This window comes from Natator depressus, chromosome 4, assembly GCF_965152275.1.
Source record: "Natator depressus isolate rNatDep1 chromosome 4, rNatDep2.hap1, whole genome shotgun sequence".
NCBI classification, from domain to species: domain Eukaryota; kingdom Metazoa; phylum Chordata; order Testudines; family Cheloniidae; genus Natator; species Natator depressus.
Window position 1 is genome coordinate 115,549,655 of NC_134237.1, and position 22,580 is coordinate 115,572,234.

At 46.6% G+C, this 22,580-nt stretch overlaps 1 protein-coding gene across 5 annotated transcripts in view; it reads right to left on the reverse strand.

Moving 5' to 3' along the window:
• Positions 1-1,045: 1,045 nt before the first annotated feature.
• EVC2 (EvC ciliary complex subunit 2) overlaps positions 1,046-22,580 on the reverse strand; it is a 162,310-nt gene continuing 140,775 nt past the window's right edge. For all 5 annotated transcript variants that reach the window (XM_074951693.1, XM_074951692.1, XM_074951691.1 and 2 more), the window contains 3 exons: positions 12,578-12,774; positions 2,915-3,016; positions 1,046-2,399 (listed from right to left, as the gene is read on the reverse strand). In XM_074951693.1, coding sequence (XP_074807794.1) covers positions 2,129-2,399; positions 2,915-3,016; positions 12,578-12,774 — 570 coding nt within the window. In that variant the 3' untranslated portion in view covers positions 1,046-2,128. The remainder of the gene's footprint in view (positions 2,400-2,914; positions 3,017-12,577; positions 12,775-22,580) is intronic.

Consider the following 22,580-nt stretch of genomic DNA (forward strand, 5'->3'; position numbering starts at 1 on the left):
CAACAGAGCAGTGAGAAATCCTCCAGGCAGCCTAGAGTGGAAGCAGAGGAGTGGACAATCAGAGGGGCTGCTGGAACGACCAATTAGGGGCCAGAAGGGTCAGATAAAAGGCAAGCAGCAGAGCAGAGCCTAGGGAAGGCTGCCAAAGACCGGGTGCCTGGCTGGCTGCATACAGCACCAGCAGGACCATGAAAAGGTCAGTGTGGGCAGACTGAGCCCGGGGGACTGAGCACAGAACCTGGCCAGACCAAACAAGGGTACCAAATGGGCCCTGCTGGTCTGGTTGCAGACTGAGACCAGGGAGGGCTGCTGAAAGGACACTAGCTGAGGGTACTGAGATGGGCCCCAGCTGAGCAGTTGAAGGCAGTGCATCTGAAAGGAAGCCTAAGGGCTACGGCTCCATAACAGGGTCATGATAAGAACTCGGGACTGTATACCCCAGAAGGAGGGACAGTGTGTGAGGCTCAGCCAGAGGACTGAACTTCTGAAGACCCACCGAAAGAACATTGGCCGGGGGAGGCGGCCGCTTGCAAGAGGCAGGTGCCACTCCAATGTAAGACCAAAAAACAAAAGCAGGCTCACAGGCCCAACCAACCAAAGGGGGCCATCACAAGAGGTGAGTGCCGCCCTGTGAAAAAGAACTGTGATTGCAGGTACACTGGCCAGAGAAAGGGGGCGCTCATGAGAGGCCAATGCCGTTACAGTTGGTAACGCTGTGATCACTAATGCCTTTGGAAAATAATATAATTCCCATTTTCCCCCTTGGTTTGTGAGCAGATACAATATTGTTGCTCCCCTAGTACAAAGATTGGGCCAAATTCTTCGCACACTTATGCCTGAGCCGAACTCACAGTCAAGTTTAGGGAAGCTGGTGAAAAAAAGGCAATGGAACTACTCTGGTGAGCAAAATTAAGCACATCCATAAGTGTTCGGCGGATCTAGCCCACTTGCTGTAATTTTAGAAAGCAGTTTGCAAAAATAAAACCAAATTTATAGTGGTTATTAACAAACTATTTATTAATAATTACCACAGTTATCTGGTATACAGTTTTTCCTTATCCTTATCTGTATTTAGTACTGTATCCTGCAATAATTAATCAGGGTTGACGTCACATAAGTTACCACGACATATAAACAATAATAAAAATATAGCAAACAGTCAAATCAGTATTCAGCAGCAGAGTACTGTGCTTCTGTCTGCTGTTGCTCATCTCACATGAGGCTGGTTGACATGCAGCTTAACAAAGCTATGCGCACTGTTACTGGGATGTTATGTGCAACTCCGTTGCCATGGCTGCCAATACTTAGTAACATAGCACCGCCCCATATTCGCCACGAGGGGGTCTCCAGTATGCTCCTGGCCAAGATCTGTGAGAAATGTGACTTGCCTCTGTACTCAGACCTCTTCAACCACCTGCTAAGTTCACCTGTCTTCTAGATACTCTTTATGGTCACTTATACCACCACAAGACATGACGGTGGAATCTGCTTGGCATAATGAGTGGTCAGCGATGATAGTCGTAAATCACTCTCTCATCACCGACCCAACCATCTGACCTGCCAAGGCTCATGTGGGCTTCCCTGAACTGGTTTCAAACAGGACAGGGCAATTGTGCGGCCAATCTCTTCAAATGGGGGTTCTCTAACGACCCACAATGTAGATGCGGTCAACTTCAGACTATGTTGCAGATCCATGACAAGTGCCTGCTGACTGCGAGCTGGTCAACTGTCACCTGGCTGAAGACAATGCTATGAAATGTCTAGGCACACTGCGCATACGCTGAGAGTACAAAACTGGTGCATTGAATTTTATGAGCACTACGTCCTGCCCTCAGTTATGTAATGTGCATCACAGAGTATGGCAAAAATTCATCTACTGCTCCTGCGCATACTAAAACAATAGTTAATAGATACAGATTGTGCGCTGCTGGATGACAAGAGCACAAAACCCAGTTCTAAGAATAAAACCTATTTACAATGCAAAAATCAAACTATTGCAACTTATACAAAAATTGTTTTTTAACAATGATTCAGATGATTTCAACGTACACCAGCTCCTTTTTCATGACCCTTATTTGGAAATAACCTTCGTCTCACTAATTGATGCACTGAATGGCTATCTACCTCATTAGCCTGTGTTTGCCCATGCAGCCTTTTTGGAATTTAGGAAGTTCTTTTTCTTTTTTCTTGGAGAACTATGCAAAGCAAGTATGGGATCCCTTTGATCACGGAACAGAAATATCTTCTCCCCTGTGTCTAATAGCTCAATGGCTTCTGCAGCAGAAGTGTTCAATGAATCAGGCTGGCCAGAAGGTTCCACAGGAGGGTGTCTAGACAAACATCCGAGATGAGAGAATGATGCTCTTTCCATGAGTGCAAGTTGCTTCTTCTTTAGCAGGCTATATTAAGAAACGGAAATTGAATTTAAAAATGATTTATAATAGTTCCGGCACAAAATGGTTCGCTTGACTGTATAGTCATATCCTAGCAAAAAATATTCATTGTACTTTGGGAGACTAATGTAAACCATATTTAGAAATTGACATACTGTATGTATTATTTTCGACATCCCAACCCAATTTCCACTTCACTGTATGAAATATAGCATTCAATGAGTAAGCAGCCTTAGAACAAATGTTACATACAAGGAGGCAAGTGGGCAAAACATGTGGAGCATCAATATTTCCCTTGCAAGGACTTTAATATTATTGTACAGTAAAAGTACAGGATGCTTTATGAAACAGGAGTTCCATATTCACATGCATTCCGAGAACTGGGACAACAGTGGTAGAAGACACGTTTGTGAATATTTTCATGAATTCTAAAACACTTCTCACAAAAAGGACGACTCTTGGGAGATATGAGGTACAAGGAGTTGTATTTTCCCCCATATCAAGTACTAATTTTTCTTTACCTTTCTTTTCTCCTGTTTGCAGAATGCATCTTTTCCAAGCCTTTGCTTATCAGATCCTGCCTTACTTTGCTCTCTAATGCTTGCCATGACCCTTGGTGCTTCCTGAAGGAGTAAGGGGGGCAGGGAGGGAAACAAAAGAAAATCCTGAATTTTACATCCCCACCTTCAAAACAAAACACACCAAAAACAAACAAACAAAAATCACCACCACCGTCTGGTTTTAGGTATTAAAATGAATGTTAATAATAACTTAAATACATTCTGCAGGAATGTTCAGTTATTTTTGCTATAATTTCCTGCCCAACAATATTTATTATGGGAGAGATCCTGGCTCACCCTGTGCTCCCTGGCAAGGAAGTGAGGTAGTGTAAGTTTCCTCCTTCATTCTCTGTGTGTTTCCCACATTCTAGGTTGCATTGGCCTTTGTGGATCTGCCATCCCCCTTCCTATGCAGGTGGGCAAGGAGTGGGAGGGCAGGGGCAAGGACTGTGCAAAGCCTGGACTCCATGCTCACAACATACCAGCCAGCACAACTGAGCCAGTGCAGAAAGGAAAGTTGTTAGGATATAGATATTCAGGCCTGTCGGTAAAGGCCTGTACTCGAAGAATTTAGGTGTATTCTTATCACTTGGCTAGTTATAGAGGTATAAAAGAAAGAATCAAAATCACTGTAAGGTCCTTCTCTTACTGTGACAGTCTGAGGCCCTGTTCTTAGGCTAAGGCCTTTGGCTAAGCAGCAGAGGCAGCCATAAGCTGGGAAGCGAGCGGTCACATCCTCACATTCCAAACTAGTCACATTGAAATAAGGTGCTATTGGGCTGTTAGGAATACAATCCTGTCCTGATAGGAAACTAAGTTTCCTTTTACATTTTCTAGGCACTTCCCTTTCTCGAAAATGTAAAAGGAAACTTAGTTTGATAGCATCCTGTCTGGCAAGAACTCACTTATCAATAGCTGGGATGTGAAATCCTCACTTCTGTATTGTTTTGTCATTATAGTTCCCACTTTGCTATTGTTTGTCTGTATAATCTCTGTCTGGTTCTGTGATTGTTCCTGTCTGCTGTATAATTAATTTTGCTGGGTGTAAACTAATTAAGGTGATGGGATATAATTGGTTACATAATCATGTTACAATATGGTAGGATTGGTTAGTTAAATTTCAAAAAAATGATTGGTTAAGGTATAGCTAAGCAGAACTCAAGTTTTACTATATAGTCTGCAGTCAATCAGGAAGTGAGGGGGTGGGTGTGTGGGTGGGGGAAATGGGAACAGGGAATGGGGGTGGGGAAATTGGAATCATGTTTGGCTAAGGGCAGGAATGGGAACAGGGACACAGGTAAGGCTCTGTGGTGTCAGTGCTGGGAAGGGGGACACTAAGGAAGGAAACTGGAATCATGCTTGCTGGAAGTTCACCCCAATAAACATTGAATTGTTTGCACCTTTGGACTTGGGGTATTGCTGCTCTCTGTTCATGCGAGAAGGACCAGGGAAGTAAGTGGGTGAAGGAATAAGCCCCCTAACAAAAGTAATCTCAACCATGAAAGATTGGGGAAAGATTACATTCCCCAGGGAGTGAGGGGGAAAACCAGGAACCAAACTGTGCCTCGGGGCTGTGAATTATGAGGTTGGACAAGTGCATAAATGTTTGCAAGACAGGAGCCTTGGAATGCAGCTAGTTCTCATGAGGTATTGTCACTTTGCTAGATTTAAAAGAAAAAAAACAGTTGCCTACCTTTTCATAACTGCTGTTCTTCGAGATGTGTTTCTTATGTCCATTCCATTCGAGGTGCGTGCACAGGCATTGGAGATTTTTGCCTTAGCAGTATCTGTAGGGTCGGCTGTGGCGCCCCCTTGATTATTGCGCTCATCTGCTGGTATATTAGGCACCACCGACCCTATGCCCTCTCAGTTCCTTCTTGCCAGCAACTCTAACAGAGGGGTAGGAGGGCAGGTAATAGAATGCACATGAGCAACACATCTCAAAGAACAACAGTTACGAAAAGAAAGGTAACTGATTTTTCTTCGAGTGTTTGCTCATGTTGATTCCATTCTAAGTGACTCGCAAGCAGTATCTTCAGAGGTGGGCTCTGAGTTCATGGTCTTGCGGCTTGCAGCACTGCTCTACTGAAGCCAGCATTGTCCCAGGCCTGCTGAGTAAGTGCATAATGGAATGTGAACATGTGGACGGACGACCAGGTGGCCACCCTACAGATGTCCTGGATAGGCACCTGGGCTAGGAAAGGTGAAGAGGTTTGCGCCCTGGTTGAGTGGGCGGTGACAATCGCCAGAGGGGACACCTTTGCCTGATCGTACCAGCAGCAAATGCAGGCAGTGATCCAAGAAGAAATTCTTTGAGCAGACACTGGACGACCTTTCATCTGGTCAGCCACCATGACTAACAATTGCATTGATCTGTGGAATGGCTCGGTCCTTTCAATGTAGAAGGCTAGCACCCTCCTGACATCTAGGGAATGCAACCGACGCTCCTCCTCCAACCTATGTGGCTTTGGAAAAAAGACAGATAAGTAACTGTGTGACCACTTTGGGGAGGAAAGCCGGGTGTGTCTGCAGCTGGACCTTGTCTTTGTAAAAGACTGTATAGGGCAGTTCCGAGGTAAGCACCCTAATCTCAGAGACCTTCTGGGCCGATGTTATTGCAACCAAGAAAGGAGGAGAGACCAGGAAGTTAGAGGCTCGAAGGTGGGAGGGGGGGTGTCCCATGAGTTGTGATAGCACAAGATTCAGGTCCCACAGAGGGATGGAGTCCCTGATGTGTGAGTAGAGGCACTCGAGGCCCTTGAGAAACCTGGCAGTCATATCCTGGGTGAAAACCGACCTACACTAGAGGGGCGGATGAAAGGCCGAGATAGCGGCCAAGTGGACTTTAATAGATGAAAGGGACAGGACTTGGAGCTTGTGATGCAGAAGGTAGTCCAGGATTAACTGCAGCGAGGCCCACTCGGGCTTTATTCAAAGTCCAACAAGCAAACCGCTTCCATTTGGTTAGGTAGGTCACTCTAGTGGAGGGCTTTCTACTGCCCAACAGGACCTGTTGGACACCAGCTGAGCCCTCCTGCTCTTCTGTGTTTAACCATGCAGCAGCCAAGCCATCAGGTGCAGTGCCACCAGGCTCGGATGCAGAAGATTGCCGTGGTTTTGGGACAACAGTTCTGGCCGGAGCAATAGCTGTAACAGAGCAGCCACCGAGAGGTCCAGCAGCATGCCGAACCAGCGCTGGAAAGGCCAAGCTGGTGCTATGAGGATCACCTTTGCCCTGTCCTGCTTGATCTTCATGAGGACTCTTGAATTAATGGCACTGGAGGGAAGGCGTACAACACAGCCCCCGACCAGGGGAGCAGAAAAGCATCCAACAGCAAGCCTGTCAATCCCCCGAATCAAGCAGAAAACATGGCATTTCCTGTTCTGCCTGGACGCGAACAGGTCCACCTGGGGAGTCCCCCACCTCTGGAAGATGATGCTGACCACTTCTGGATGGAGGAACCACTCATGGTGAGATAAGAAGGTCCTGCTGAGGCGATCTGCCAAAGCGTTCCTGGCCCTGGGGAGGTATGCGGCTACGAGATGGATGTCGTGTTGAACACAGAAGTCCCAGAGCTTGAGGGCTTCTTGGCAAAGGGCAGACAATCTGGCTCCGCCTTGCTTGTTGATATAAAACACAGCCACTGTATTGTCCTTCAGGACCTGGACCACCTTGCTTTTTATGTGAGGTAGGAAGGCTTGGCAGGCCAAGTGAACCACGCTGAGTTCCCTGACATTGATGTGTAGGGAGCCATCGTAAATCGACCTTGCATGCTGAGATTGCCCAGGTGGGCTCCCCACCCTGAGACACTGGAGACAAGGGTCACCGATGGGGCAGAGAAGGGAACTCCTTCCAACACCGATCCAGGATTCTGCCACCATGTTAGTGATGACGGTATCTGGTCTGGGACTCTGACTACATGGTCCATGCTGTGTCTGTTGGGGACGTAGACTGATACTAGCCATGCTTGCAGAGGCTTGAGGTGGAGCCACGCCTGCTGGACCACATAAGTGCAGGCTGCCATCTGGCCCAACAACTGCAGACACATGTGAGTAGTGGTGAGAGGGTGGATTTGCATGCACAAGATCAGGTCCACCGTGGCTCAAAACCCGGCATCGGGGAGGAAGGCTCTGGCCTGAGTAGAGTCGAGGACCACTCCAATTACTCTATGCACTGCACTGGAACTAAGGTTGACTTTTTCTTGTTTATTAACAGCTCCAGATTGCGACAGGTGGAGTAAATCAGATCGAGATGGCGCCACACCTGATTCTGGGACCGGCCCTTTATTAGCCAGTTGTCGAGGTACGGGTAAATTTTAACACCTCGACGCCTCAGGTAAGTGGCCACTGGCACTATGCACTTTGTGAACACTCTTGGGGCTGACGAGAGACCAAAGGGCAGTGCCGTGAATTGCAAATGGTGGTGGCCCAACATAAAACGGAAGAAGCGTCTGTGTCCTGGGAAAATGGAAATATGCATCCTTCAAGTTGAGGGCAGCATACCATGCAAATCTTCAACGTCTTGAGAGACCTGTTGAGGCAATGCAGGTCCAGAATGGGTCTGAGGCTCCCTTTTTGCTTTCGGGATTAGGAAATAGTGGGAGTAGAACCCTTTCCCTTTCATGTCCCAAGGGACCTCCCCCACCGCCCTCAGGCACAGGAGATTCTCGACCTCCTGAACAAGGAGTTGCTAGTGAGAAGAGGGATGAGGAGGGACGAGGCAGGGGGCTGGGAGGGAGGGTCGGCCATGAACTGCAGGGTGTAACCCGAAGATATTATGTTGAGCACCCAACGATCCGAGAAAAGCTGCAACCAGGTCGACCGGAAGGGGCACAGGCGGTTGAGGAAAAAGTAGGAGGGTGGATCCTGGGATGTCACTGGGGCGTCGTCCTCGTGTGCACTCTCAAAATGACTGCTTCTGGCCTCCTTTGTTTCTGGAAGGGCCAGGCTGAGCAGATGAATGGAAAGATGACGGGTAATGCCGCTTAGACCCCTTGTCTTTATCCTTTCCTGTTGGTGCTCAGCTGTGAAGTTCCCCTGGACCTAGACTGGGGAGGCAGAAGAGGTGGAGGACGGAACAACTTCCTGGCCTGCTGAGGGGTGTGAAGGCCCAAGGAACAAAGGGTGGCGTGGGAGTCTTTAAGGCTGTGGAGCTTTGCATCCGTGAGCTCGGAGAAGAGCCCTGCCCCCTCAAATAGGAGGTCCTGAATGGTGGCCTGTATCTCCTGGGATAACCCAGAGGACTGTAACCAGGAGCTGCGCCTCATGACCACCGCAGAAACAACCATCCTGGCTGCCGAGTCTATAGCATCCCAAGCCATCTGGAGGGCCTCTCTCGCCACCGCTGTGCCCTCTTCAACTAAGCATCGAACTCCTGGGCTCGGTCCTGTGGGAGGGCCTCCTTGTATTTGTTAAGGGAGTCCCACAGATTAAAATTGTATCCGCCTAAGAGGGCCTGGTGGTTAGACACCTGAAATTGCAGGCTGGCCATCGAGTAAATCTTTCTGACAAATTAAGTCCAGTCTCTTGGCATGCCACTGACTTGGCGCTGCCTATCCCTTTCATTAACAGCAGACACGACCAGTGATGCCGCTGGAGGATGGGTATACAGCTATTGGAACCCTTTTGCAGGGATGTAATACTTGTTTTCCGCCTTCTTAGAGGTAGGCGGAATGGAAGAGGGGGGGTCTGCCATAGCAATTTGGCTATCTTAAGGACCCCTGGGTGGATGGGCAGCGTAACCCAGGCTGGGGTGGTAGAGGATATAACATTAAAGAGGTCGTCAGACTCCTCTGCCAACTCCTCAATTTTTAAGTTCATATTGGTAGCAACTCTTTTATGGAGCGCCTGTTGCTCCTTGAAGTCGTTGGGGGCACACCACCACTTCGTCTGGAGACAACTATGATGATTGAACTGCCAGGGGAGGGACGGGTTCCCCTTCAGTCTCCTTAGGCATTGTAACCTGCTGTGCTGACCCTGCGTTACATTCAGTAGAATCATAGAATCATAGAATATCAGGGTTGGAAGGGACCTCAGGAAGTCATCTAGTCCAACCCCCTGCTCAAAGCAGGACTGATCCCCAATTTTTGCCCCAGATCCCTAAATGGCCCCCTCAAGGATTGAACTCACAACCCTGGGTTTAGCAGGCCAATGCTCAAACCACTGAGCAATCCCTCCCCCTGTGTTCTGAGTCTGGTGACGGCAGTGCCGCAGGCGCTTTGTCTGAGGCGGCAAGGGAAGAACGGTGGGAATACGGGGTCGGCATCATGGGCACGCCCCACTGGTTCCAGTGTGGCTATTGAGCCACTGTCCCTAAGGCCATTCCACCACTGCAGGCGCTATGCCGGCTTCGCGGGTTGGGGGCGAATCACCGCTCCTCGGCAAGGGGCTAAACTCCCAGTCCGACTTGGACCATTGCCCTTCCGGTGACCAGGGCAGAGTCGTCGAGGCCTGAGTCTGCGAAATGACCCTGGTTGGCGACCAGCAAGGCGAGGATTGGTCCCTGCCCGATGAGAGGAAACAGAGAGGTGGAGACCAGTGCCGTGAATGGGAGCACTCCCGCTCTGTTGGGCACCAATGTCTGGGAGACCATGATGATGACCTGCGCCGCGGTGATCTCAGGCTGGAAGCTCACTGGTACCAGAGGTACGGGGACTGGTGCCTTGACTCCAGTGTCCCATGCCTCGCAGAGGGAGAGCGCGCCATCGGGAACCTGAGCCTACTGACCGGAGACCGAGTGTGCGGGGCCGGGGTCCTAGGCCGTGGAGATGGGGTTCCACGCCTGCGGTCTGGAGACCAAGGATGCTCCGCTGCCCTATGGGGCAGTTCCATGACCGGCTTGCCCTTAAGTGTTGGGGTCTTAGCCGAATCTGGCGCCTGGTGTGGCATCTGCGGTGCTGGCTGGCCTGCTCGATCTTTCGCCACCGAGGCCACTTTGGGCAACAAGGGCCCCAGGAGAAGCCAGGGTCCCCTGCCGCTCCTGGGAGTGGGATACCTGGCCAGGCTAGGGGCCTAGGGAGTCTGACTGCAGAGGTACCCCTATGAAGTGGTACTCCTGTGAAGCTCCAGGGCTCTTCTTCTTTTGCAGCTTCTTAGGCACCAGCGAGGGAAAATGGTGCTGGGCAGAGCACTCCACACCGATGCCAAGGTGCTAGGCGCAGGGTCCAAGTGGGATGGCTCCAACGCAGGATGAAGAGCAGCCTCCATGAGGAGGGCCCTCAAGCCGATACCCCACTCCTTTTGGGTTGTAGGGTGAAAGTTCTTACAGATTCTGCACTTGTCCTTCCTATGGGATTCCCCCAAGCACTTTACACAGCTGTTGCGGGCATCACTAATAGGCATCGGCCTGTTGCATGATGAGTATGGTTTGAAGCTGGAGAACGGGGCATGCCCCACCCCAGGGCGAAGTCCCAGCCAGGACTCTAATTGCTGAACTAACCTAACAGTTAACTTAATGGCTAACTAAGTACCTACAAACTGTAAACAAAGAAAACAGACAATGGGTTGTATAGAACCGCTAACGCTCTTGCACTGCCAGTCACGGGCTGTAAGAAGGAACTGAGAGGGCGTAGGGTCGGTGGCGCTTAATATACCAGTGAATGAGCGCAGCACTCAAGGGGGCCTCGCAGCCGACCCTACAGATACTGCTAAAAATATCCAACGACTGTGCACGTGAGCGTGCACGCACCTAGAATGGAATCGACATGAGCAAGCACTTGAAGAAAAACTTAAGATCCCTATATTGCAAAAGCATCTGCATAAGCATGAAGTCCCACTTGCCTGAATGGGACTCAGGTGGGACACAAGAATTTGTCTACATGGATTTCTTTGGAGACTGGGGCCTAAAATAGAAAAGTTATGAGCAATTAACAGTTGGTTATTGAGTTTGCTCTGTGAACATTTTAAAGATTTCTGCAAAACCTAAGACAGCGCTGCCCACTATGTAGCGTGTTTATATTACCCTCTAGGATTCAGGGAGAACCACACACTTTGTTCTGTCCAAGCTGATGAAAGGCTGGCCAGGGATGGATCTATGGTGTTTCTTGCAAGGACTTAAAAGGGGAACTGATTGCTAAAGCTGGGTTTGTATATGATGATACTGAAGCCTCATTAATTGTTTGGACCAAAGTGACAGTGATCTTATGAGACAGTTGATTATGTAAGATTTTTACTGGCCAAAACAGTGGAAATCTAGCTAGGTTAGCTCCTCTCCTAAGATCGGTGTCATCCTGGGCTGAAATTTTGTAAGCACAGCTGTTCTTGCGAGTTGTCATCTCTGCAACTGAACTGGAAATGTTAGCCCCTGATTTTTGTTCAAACACAGAACACCAGAATCTTAAGGCCCTGTCTGGATCTAAAGCCACACATACCTATATATTTGTAAAGGTTCAGATTCGAGCTTCTGTGTATAGTGCTTTCTTAGAATTGTGAGCGTCAAACTGCAATTTATTGCTTAGTTTACATTTTATTTCTTGTTACACATAAGGTCAAATATATTTAAAATAAACGAAAAACTTTAGAAAGGACTACAAGATACAAACACCAGAGTTATGGACTGACTGGTCAACTGGACACCATGGGGAACCAGAAGTAAGCTACCAGGCAGCAGCAGAGACAAAAAAACCCAAAACAAACAAGCCAGCAAATACTGTACCGTGCCTGTATTTGCATCTTAAAGGTTGGCACATCTGGGCTGCCTGTCCCTACTCCCACCCCCAACTCCCCACAGCCTGTTACAGGTAGGAGGTAGTGAATGCTGTTTTCCCCTCTTCCTGCCAGGCTGGGAGGGGGGACAAGCTTGCAAGCACAGAGCCTGGGAAAGAAACTTCCCAAGCTGCTACTGAAAGCTGGCCTGGAGCCGGAGCCGAGCTCCTGCCTGCATCCTGTTCTCTGGAGAAGTAGCTCAGTTTTAAAGGGCCACAGCCTGCACTGCGCGCTCACTGACACTGCAGTGCCCCAGGATGCCTCACTCATCACCCTTGCAGACAGGGGGCTAGAACCAGCTGTCTGTCCCCACCCTCACTCGCCAGGCAGCCACTGCAGAGCTATGAGCCCCAGCTCCGAGCAGTCTACCCTGAGGAGCATCCCATAACGTCTTGTTCAGAGTTACGAACAACCTCCATTCCCGAGGTGTCCGTAACTCGGAGGTTTGACTGTAATTTACAGATCTTTTTACTCCATATACTGCCTACCTCAGTGTGTCACAGCAACAGTTTACAACAATTGAAGCCTGCTATACTTAGTATAAATATTACTAAAATAAATGGTGAAAAGAAAAGTGTATAGATAAGCAAATGCAAATTAAAACCAATAAAATACATCAAAAGAAAATGTAGCAAATAAGAAAATGGAGGAAGAATATCTAAAAGCAAAGAATGACTTGTTACATCTATGAACTATACAGATCACATTTTTCCTCTGTTAAAGTCAGATTGTAGTTAAGATATTTATAACTATGAAAAAGTGATCTAGTTAAAATGATTTAGTCCCCCCCAGGAATAACATTTCAGCAGGAAAACCCATTCATTTGCTTGACTGCTGCTCCTGTCGGTCCAATGGATATATATTCCCTCAAAGTAATAACCTCCAGCTGGAATTTTCAGCTATAAACCGACGCACACTTACCTCTTTCTACAGCTGTCAGCTTCCTCCCCGTTGATGTCACTTTCAATAACACTGTCTGAATATTTGTCACTGATTGAATCCAGAACAGAAAGAAGCTCAGTCTGTGAACTCGAAGGCAGCAGTAAGTTCAGCAGTCTGTGCAACATCCCCACCGGTACCATTGTCAGTTTGGTTAAATAAGCTGCCAATTGGAGCTCCTAGAGGAATCAATGATAAAAGTTCAGACACGTTTGGCATACCATGAGGGCGTGCCTCTCCGGCATGTGCTATTACGGCCTGTTATGCCCTGCCGGTACATTGTACTCAGCACCCTCTGGATCTTTTCAAACAATTACCCAGACCACGTTAGTTCAACCCCTCTTTGCAGGGTCTGGTTTATTTACCATTCTAACATATACCCCTTAACAGAGTCAGGTTTATTCCTCAGCAGTAACTCACTCGTTTAGCCTCTAGTTCATGCCCTCTCTGGGACCATGTAAAAGTCCTATTCAGTTTCCTCCACCGTTCAGCAGACCCACCCCTCCTCCCAGGGCTGGGTTGTACGTCACACAAAAACCCTGTCCCTCTCCCTCTCCTTAATACAAGAACCTCCTGGATCTCCTCCTTGAAGCTGGATTTAGGCTTCAGGACAGTAGTAGGGTCTTATGCAGCTTCTCCTCCTGACCCGTTTTCCCCAATCCATCCTAGCCTCAGGCTGGGAGGGTTCAGCAGGCAGACCGACCCCTGCTGCTGTCTTCTCCCTGTTAACTCAGGGTCCTGCAGGAAACTCTTCACCCCCTGCAGTATCTACAGGCATCTACCTGGCTTCTGAGGGAAGAGGCAGCATTTATACCAGTCCCTTCTCCCAGCTCATTTTTCTATTGGCTGGGTGAGAAGGGAGCCTTGCCCCACCCTCTCTGCAAGGCTCCTGGCCCTGGGGCCTAAAGTTACAGGATCTCTTCTCCAAACACTATTCATTCCCAGAGACACTTTCCCTCTAGCTCTATCCCCCTTATGTCTCTATATCTCTCTATTGGATCCTTAAAGAGCCATGCCACATGGCAGGGTGGACTGACCACTAGACTCTACTATCCTTAAGGGGCAGACCTCCCCATCACACAACACTACAACAAAATAAATGATCAGTAACTTTTAATTTGAAACTTTACAAAATTTACCACTTTGGAGGAAAAACAATTCAATGAAAATCATTTTAAAGTCAATGGCTTTAGAAACTAGTGCTATTATCATTTGCTTCATCACTTCCACCATGGACCAGTGTGTGCATGAAGATCTTTCACTTCTGGACACTGGGACTGCAGGATTATAGACAGCCTGACTCTGTGCATTAAGTCATTATGCAGCCACATAAATGGTTGTGCAATGCCCCATTGTTTGGAAATTACCATGTAACTGTGCTCTAGAGCAGGGGGGGGCCAACCCGTGGCTCCAGAGCTACATGTAGCTCTTCAGAGGTTAATATGCAGCTCCTTACCTAGGCACTGATTCCGGGGCTGGAGCTATAGATGCTAACTTTCCAATGTGCTGGGGGGTGCTCACTGCTCGACCCCCTGCTCTGCCCCAAGCCCTGTCCCCACTCCACCCCTTCTCCCAAGGCCCCTTCCTCTGAGACTTGCATGCCCTCGCTCCTCTCCCTTCTCCCCCATAGCCTCCTGCGCATGTGAAACAGCTGACTGTGGTGGGAGGAGGGAGTATGTGCTGATTGGTGGGGGCTGCCAGCAGGCGGGAGGTACAGAAGGGCGGGGAGTGGATGGGGGCTGTTGACATATTACTGTGGCTCTTTGGCAATGTACGGATTGGTAAATTCTGGCTCCTTCTCAGGCTCAGGTGGCCACCCCTGCTCTAGAGTCTAAGCCTTCATTTAAAAAAAATTAAGTCTCTAGCCCTTATTGTGGAAAAGAAAACCTTCAAAATGGGAATGGAATGCACAACTATGCATATTCCTCAATCGGCAGACAGCATGGAGCAATTGCTAGGAGAGAAGTGTGAATGACGGCCATTCATCTCAAAGGGGCTACTAACTCTGAAGCCTAATGATGACAATTTCAATGTTAAATATTTCACTGCTTTTCATTTCAGCAGAAGCATCGAGCTTGTGTGCTTATCCACTGTTTCCGGGTGAAGGGCAGACGTTGGCACAGGCTGCCAACAAGAGCATGTGGCTACTGCCAAGCAGGGCTGCCCAGAGGATTCAGGGGGCATGGGGCAAAGCAATTTTGGGGGCCCTTTAATTAAGCGCCTTTTTAAGTTTTACTCACCCGGTGGCGCTCCGGGTCTTCGGCGGTGGGTCCTTCACTCGCTCTGGGTGTGTTCGGCGGCACTGAAGGACCCGCTGCCGAAGTGCCGCCCAAGACCCAGAGCGCCGCCCTGTCAGTAAAAGCGCTTTTGTGATCGCTCCCCCTGTTCGCTCCACCTAGCTATGCCACTGGCCCTTCCATTAAAAAAGTTGCAATACTACAGAATACTATACTCTCGTGGGGGCCCCTGCGGGGCCCAGGGCAAATTGCCCCACTTGCCCCCCCCCGGGTGGCCCTGCTGCCAAGGGCTTCTTGTGATGGGAATTCAAACCTCCATTCCCTCAAAATTTAAAATCATCTCTGCTCCTGTCTAAAGCGGAAAAAAAAATCAGAAATACTCAGTCATCTCTTGGATACTGCAAACAAACTCACTCCACTTCCCACTCCTTTTCGGGTGCCAAGAGCCCTTTGTATGTCCGGTCCAGTTGTGAAAACTCCAGCATCCACCTGACAATTTCGACAGTGATCCTGTGTATTTCAGTACAAAAATCTATAGCACTTTGAAAACCTGGGGCTAGATGAAAACAACAAATTAAATGACCACCACAAAGGATGCTACATTGGACAATATGAGAGGAGTTAGTGAGGATGGGGGAAGGGCAATACCATGTGTTCAGGAAATGTCCCACTGCGTAAATGTAGCAATAATGTGCCGTTCTAACAATTATTAACTGCCATTCCCTCTCTCTATCCTATTCAGCTCCTCTATCTGCTCCCAGTAGATGGGCCATAGGAACACTGGGCCAGCTCCCATCAGTTATATCTGTTCTAAACCACCCACTGCTAGCACAAGCACTCCTGTGATAATCCCCCGGAGTCCTTAGAAAGCCAGCACCACTTTTGCACTGTTTACCAGCCTGTGTGTAGCAGATGCGGGAGATTAGTACCAAAGCCAGGTCACAGGCACAAGAAACCGCCAGGAACAAGTGAATACAGAACAGGAAAACAGCCAAAATCAATTTCTTTGTCCTGAGAGGATTCAAAATGTTACAGCTGCTGTTAGAAGTCTCACTCTTCTCTGTAACAGGAATTTTATACAGCAGTATAGAATGAATTTGCAGAAGAGATCAGGCAAATCCAGAGTTTGACTATTGTTAGGATTCGCAGAAAAGGGAAGGTTTTGCAGAGTAAGCCTTTCTATCATAAGGACAACACTCCACATTTACTCCCCTTCTACCTCTATTAAAAAACAAACACGCACAACCCTCAACCCAAAATCAAAGACGCAAACAAAATTAAACTAATAATCAATGAACCAGACTAAAACATAATCCTACCCCAAGCAGAAATTTTACCCTGAAAAGGGAGCAGAGCCAGGGACTTCACTAATACTATCAGTTTTACACAGAAGGTGCTCAGATATGATGATGGGCAGCAGAAAAAAAAAAAATCTATCCTGAACTTTATGTGATGGTTTTGAACACCGTTGGCTCTTATGAAATCTTGCAAGAACCACTGAGGATTAAGGTAGGAATAAAATTCTTATTTCAGCCTATGAACCACCAGACCCTTTTCCTAAAAGTGAGAGGGCCTTCAGTAAGTCATTTAATTCAATAATGTATATATACATAGATGCCAAAAGAATTATGACTGAGTTCTTGGTTTTCACCTTCAGCAGTTTACTCTTAAATGTTCTTGGATGTAGACTTTTTTCACACTCTCTGACCCCTAACTTTCTGTATCAAGAATCATTTGGATTGAAGAAAAATATGTGCTGGTATTCTAATATAGCAGTATTCAGTAACGGTATGATTTCTGTCAAGTGCAAAGTGTCAAAATTCTGTCAAAATACAAGGAGAGTGACACCCACTAAACAGGTGCACACAGTATATGCCTGAACACAAAAGTGTTGATGTGTGTCTGTTTTCTGGTTGCGTACAGCACCCACACAGATGCCCCCAGCCACCTTTCAACTAACTGGGAACAATGAATGTGCGAGAGGGAAGTAGGGTGGGTGTGCTAAGCTGGTATTGCTGGTCAGGGAGCACAAAGGCCTTGATTTGAGGACTATACTTACTGTTCATATATCCTGATAGGTGTTCAGATGCCACAGTGGATACCAGGCTAGATTCCCCTCCATATCACAGTGGGCCTGTAAACCAGACACTCTGATGTTTAGATAGGGGCCAGACTGGGGCACCCAGTTTCCACCTTACTGGGTTCTCTCTCTGGTGGCTGCAGATCTGCTGACCCATGCCAGCATGCAGCTGTAACCCACATTAGTGTAGATCTCTGTCCCTGTTACAACGTAGCTGGCCCCTGTGATTAAATTAGGTTCAGCTGCCCTGGGCCAGAGCAGGTACTCCCAGCTGAGTCAATTAAGGGGGCAGGGCTGCACCTGGGCTATAAAGGGTCTGAGGCTGTTCATGAAGGCAGAGTTAGGAGGAGGGCTGTAGCTGATGATTTCCTGCAGTGGTCCCTGAAGAATAGAGTTGGCTGCTCAGACAGCACCTCAGAGAGGAGGTAGCGTGGAAGATTTGTTTTGTGTTTGTTTTTTGGGGGGAACTTTGTAAATAAAGAAACCAGACCCCAGGAAACTCTGTGATTGATTGAGAAAGACGGTGTGGGATTTAAGGAACCCCAAAGAAGGGGAAAGCAGGGGTGGGCACACTGAAGAGGAACCCCTGGTCAAGAAGCAGGGCGTGGGTGGCAGCCATTTGGTTAGAGTCCCCTTTGAGTGGCTGGACCACATAAAGAGGTTAGAACTAATGGACGGTTAGATGGAGAGGTCCAGAGTTAAATCCCTGCAGAAAGCCCAAGTGGGGGTCTTATTTAGCGTTGCCAGGTATCTGGTTTTCAACTGGAACACGCTGGTCGAAAAGGGACCCTCCCCATCCCGGTGAAAATGAGCGAGCGAGTGAGGGTGGGGGAGAGCAAATGACGGAGGGAGTGGGGATGGAGTGAGTGGGGTGGGGCCTCGGAGAAGGGGTGGGGCAAGGGCGTTCGGTTTTGTGCAATTAGAAAGTTGGCAACCCTACGCAGAAGGGACCATCGTGATCATCTAGTCTGACCTCCTGCACATTGCTCACCCACCGTGCTCACCCACTCCTGCAATAGACTTATTACCTCTGGCTCAGTTACTGAAGTCCTAAAATCTTGATTTAAAGACTTCAAGTTGCAGAGAATCCACCATTTACACTAGTTTAAACCTGCAAGTGACCCGTGCCCCATGCTGTAGAAGAAGGCTGACTCTTGCAAAGTTTGGTTGAAAACTGCAATATTTTGAAATAAATTCACTGCAGTTGATAGGACATACTCAATGCTCTATGCACCACTCAAAGGCTGTGATAGGCTACATAAAGTCCTCTGGCCTTCGAAGATGGGGTGAATTCAATGCTATATGAGTACTATACAGTAGCTCCAAGGGAACAACTGTATCAGACAACACCAGAGGTTTCTTGCATCAGCAGCATCGGAGTTTGTGTTTCTTGAATTCAGTCAAAACAACCAATAATGTAAAATTGTAATTTAAAACAGCAGAACTACTGTACAGACATCACATTGATTTGGACTGAGTAACACATGTTGAAACAACTAATGCAAAATCAATGAGCTCTGTCCATGCCGTGATTTCACATTTGCTTTGCCCTTTTCACACGAATGTCTTCCTGTATCATCTGTTGTATCTACAAACAACAACTAGAGTACTTGGGAGTATAACTGTGTGCTTACTCAAAACTAACCTCTCTATGGGCAGCAAAAGATCCTGTGCTCAAACAAACCTTTCATTGACTTAAATGGGAAATCTTCCTAAATAGGAACACTAGAGCCAAACCATTGAAACATAGCAGTCTAAGTTAGGCATCTGAATAAGTGGCCTGCTTTTTCAGAGCTGCTGAGCACCTGGAGTGCCCATTAAGTTTAGCGGGAGATCTGTCCACTTATGGCAGTGCTGAATATTTGCCCAATGGGGAAAATTCCATTTAACATTAAGAGGAAAATGGATGACTGGCAGAGGTAGCAACTCCTATAATTACGGCTGCCTAAAACTTGCCATTCTAATCTATATTCTATGCATTGTAAATCATAGATTTTATATGGTTTCCAACACTATTGCTTTGCTTTTTGTAACACAGGATTAAACACACAAAGACTAGGAACATGCCATACTATATGTTTTATTAATAGACTATTCATGCTACAAGGCTCATCTTTCTTCTCAGGCATATGGCAAGTTGGCAGGCAGAGCGTTGGTGGGTTTTTACTATTATAGCTGTTGTGTAGTAGGATTTTATTTTAGTTGTGTACTACATCTGTAAGGCTGTATCTGTACATTTATTGTGGAAGCTGAATAACGCAAGCATGCTCAAAGCAAAGGACAGCTCCTTGCTTATGTTTTATATAACCAAATTAAAGCTCAATTCTCCAAGCACATGCTGTATAGAATAGCTGATTTTCAATTATAATAAAGTGGTGTAAATTCTCTCTGATCACAAATGTCTTTGTCTTACTAAACTGGTAAATATCCAGGGTCACTTTGTTCACTTGCTAGAGTGCTAAGTTTGAGGAAACCACAAGATACATACAAGTAAGATTATCCATCTGCTGAACCATGCTTTGAAACTTCCACTTAGAAAAATTCATACTATGTTCTTTCCAAGTTGCTTTATAATGCATCTGTGCCACTTGTTAGAAACGCAGCAAAACTCATTACAGTTTAACATGCGTGAATTCAGCTTTGCACAGTCGGAAAAAAAGAAAAAGAAAAAAAGAAAAAACTACAATTTAAATACTGTACCTGTAGTGCGGGCGATTCCGCCCGCCATTACACTCAATGTAATTTTGACTATACATGATTTTCGCTGACTGCAGAACGTAACTCCAGTGTAAGATGAGACTCGCCTGTACAGGAAGGCAATACCTTCTAGCTGGCTGCACTGTCCATCTACTTTCTGGTGATGCGAGATTGCTGGAGCAGCATCACAAAGAGTATCAGAGAGCTCCAAAACTTCCTATCATCCTTCTGTGGTAACTAGCAGAGAAGAGCCATATTCTCTCCCCCTCCATTCAATCAGCGAATTAGTTACTGCTAAACTACAGGACTCCTAATTCCAGTGGTCACTAGGGTTATGAAATGTCTTTATTTGCTTTTGGACCTCCTTTCCAGTTCATATAGACCCCAAAAGAAAGACACCACCTTTCATGGAAAGAAAACGTGGAAAACTCCTTTAAAAACTAACACAAGGACAAAATCGATTTGGGGAAAAGGTTCCCATTGAAACGAATGAGAATCAGCAATGGTAGTACTCAGCTATTGTTAGGGGGTTGTTTTTCCACCTTTCATCATGCATTAGGTGAATGCACCAACCGCTGGCTCTTTAAATGCCACAGAATCTGGATAAACACACACTATCAGTGATATAGATGCCTGGAGCTGTAGTGGAGATAGTGTTTATCCAAACTCTGATCCTTCCAGATAACAGCAACAAAGGAACAACCTCTCCAAACATCCTAAAGCATTCCCTATAACAGGGAACATTTCAGGATAGAACTCTTCTGTAAATGAGCTATGGAATTGAGGAGCTGGCTTGTCTTGTGCACCCTCTAACTATGCTTACCCATGTATGCTCAGTAACATGGCAAGCTAACACCAAGACTGAGACCCTATTGTACTATTCATCCTCTGGTTTTAGTGTTCTTGATCCACAAATGCTGAGTGGATTCCCCAGACCACTTAATTGCTAAATAAACTATATGATGGTAAATTTGAAGCTCTAAACTATTCTCCTAATTAGTCTGTTTATCAGACAATAGCATATTTAAATGCTTGTAATTCAACCAAGAGAAGATATTGGGAGTGCTAATAGTGGAACAGTGGACCTATGCTGTTTAAAGTCTGCACTGTGTTTGCAGCAACACCATATGGTGCAGAATAAATATTGTGACAGGGTCAGGCCAGATGGCTACAAGAGAGTGGTCGAAGGTAGATACATTAGTTCCAGGTTAAGCAGGTCCCTTTTCCCTGGGTAAGATAACAGGGACTATTCCAGAACACTCAGGAACTTTATAGAATTAATTAAGCAGCAGACTAATTAGGACACCTGTAGCCAATTGGGAAGCTGCTAGAATTAATTAAGGCTAATCAGGACACCTGGTTTAAAAAAGGCTGTCACTCCAGTTAGTGAGGTGTGCGCATAAGGAGCTGGGAGTGAGAGGACGTGCTGCTGGAGGACTGAGGATTACAAGCATTAACAGACATCAGGAGGAAGGTCCTGTGGTGAGGACAAAGAAGGTGCTGGGAGGAATCATAGAATATCAAGGTTGGAAGGGACCTCAGGATGTCATCTAGTCCAACCCCCTGCTCAAAGCAGGACCAATCCCCAACTAAATCATCCCAGCCAGGGCTTTGTCAAGTCAAGCCTGACCTTAAAAACTTCTAAGGAAGGAGATTCCGCCACCTCCCTAGGTAACCCATTCCAGTGTTTCACCACCCTCCTAGTGAAAAAGATTTTCCTAATATCCAACCTAAACCTCCCCCACTGCAACTTGAGACCATTACTCCTCGTTCTGTCATCTGCACCACTGAGAACAGTCTAGATCCATCCTCTTTGGAACCCCCTTTCAGGTAGTTGAAAGCAGCTATCAAATCCCCCCTCTTTCTCTTCCACAGACTAAACAACCCCAGTTCCCTCAGCCTCTCCTCATAAGTCATGTGTTCCATTCCCCTAATCATTTTTATTAAGAAAGGGGAAGTTGAACAGGACAAAAGATTATCTCCTTCTCTCTTGGAAAAGTACCCTGCAATCTTTAATTACCAAGCATACTGTCACCAGGGATTAGCAGAAAGGGCCTCACTTGAACAAACCACCCAAAGGATGATGCAAGTTTAGCTGTTCCTTAAAATGTAGCTTCTTGTTGTTGTTAAAAGAATTTTGTTCCATGAATAAATAAATTATTAAAAATAAAGTTGGAAAGTCTCTTATGAGTATTGTGCAAATTACAAAAAAAGGTTATGCGCATGTACAGAATTTACAGTTTTACAAATTTAGAACTAAGCTTAAAAGTTACCATCTCATGAATATTTATAATGTTGTGGGAAATAATCTACAAAAGTGTGCAAAATCTACAAAATTTTTTTCTCTGGCTGCAAGCTTTTATTCCTATCACTTGCACAAATAGAGTCCTGACAAAATGTTGTGAACTCTGTGTGCTGTTTTCAGAGTAACAGCCATGTTAGTCTGTATTCGCAAAAAGAAAAGGAGTACTTGTGGAACCTTAGAGACTAACCAATTTATTTGAGCATAAGCTTTCGTGAGCTACAGCTCACTTCATCGGATGCATACTGTGGAAAGTGTAGAAGATCTTTTTATACACACAAAGCATGAAAAAATACCTCCCCCCACCCCACTCTCCTGCTGGTAATAGCTTATCTAAAGTGATCACTCTCCTTACAATGTGTATGACGTGTGCTGTGGAGATGGAAATATAATGGGAGGGAATTTATTGACAAAATAGAATTCAGTGATTACTGGCAGCCACGTCTGCTTTCCGTATGTCAAACTGTCAAAGCCAGCGTGCTGTGGAGATGGTATGATAAAATGTTTTAGAGACAGAAAAGCAAAGAAGAAAATCAAACACAGCAAAGGGAATGAAAACGTCTGAATTTAAAACAAGTAGGTTGATAATGCTGGTCATGACAACTTCGAGAAAACATTTTCATATGCAATGAGCACAAACATACAGCAGAATAATGAGCTTTAAAACAC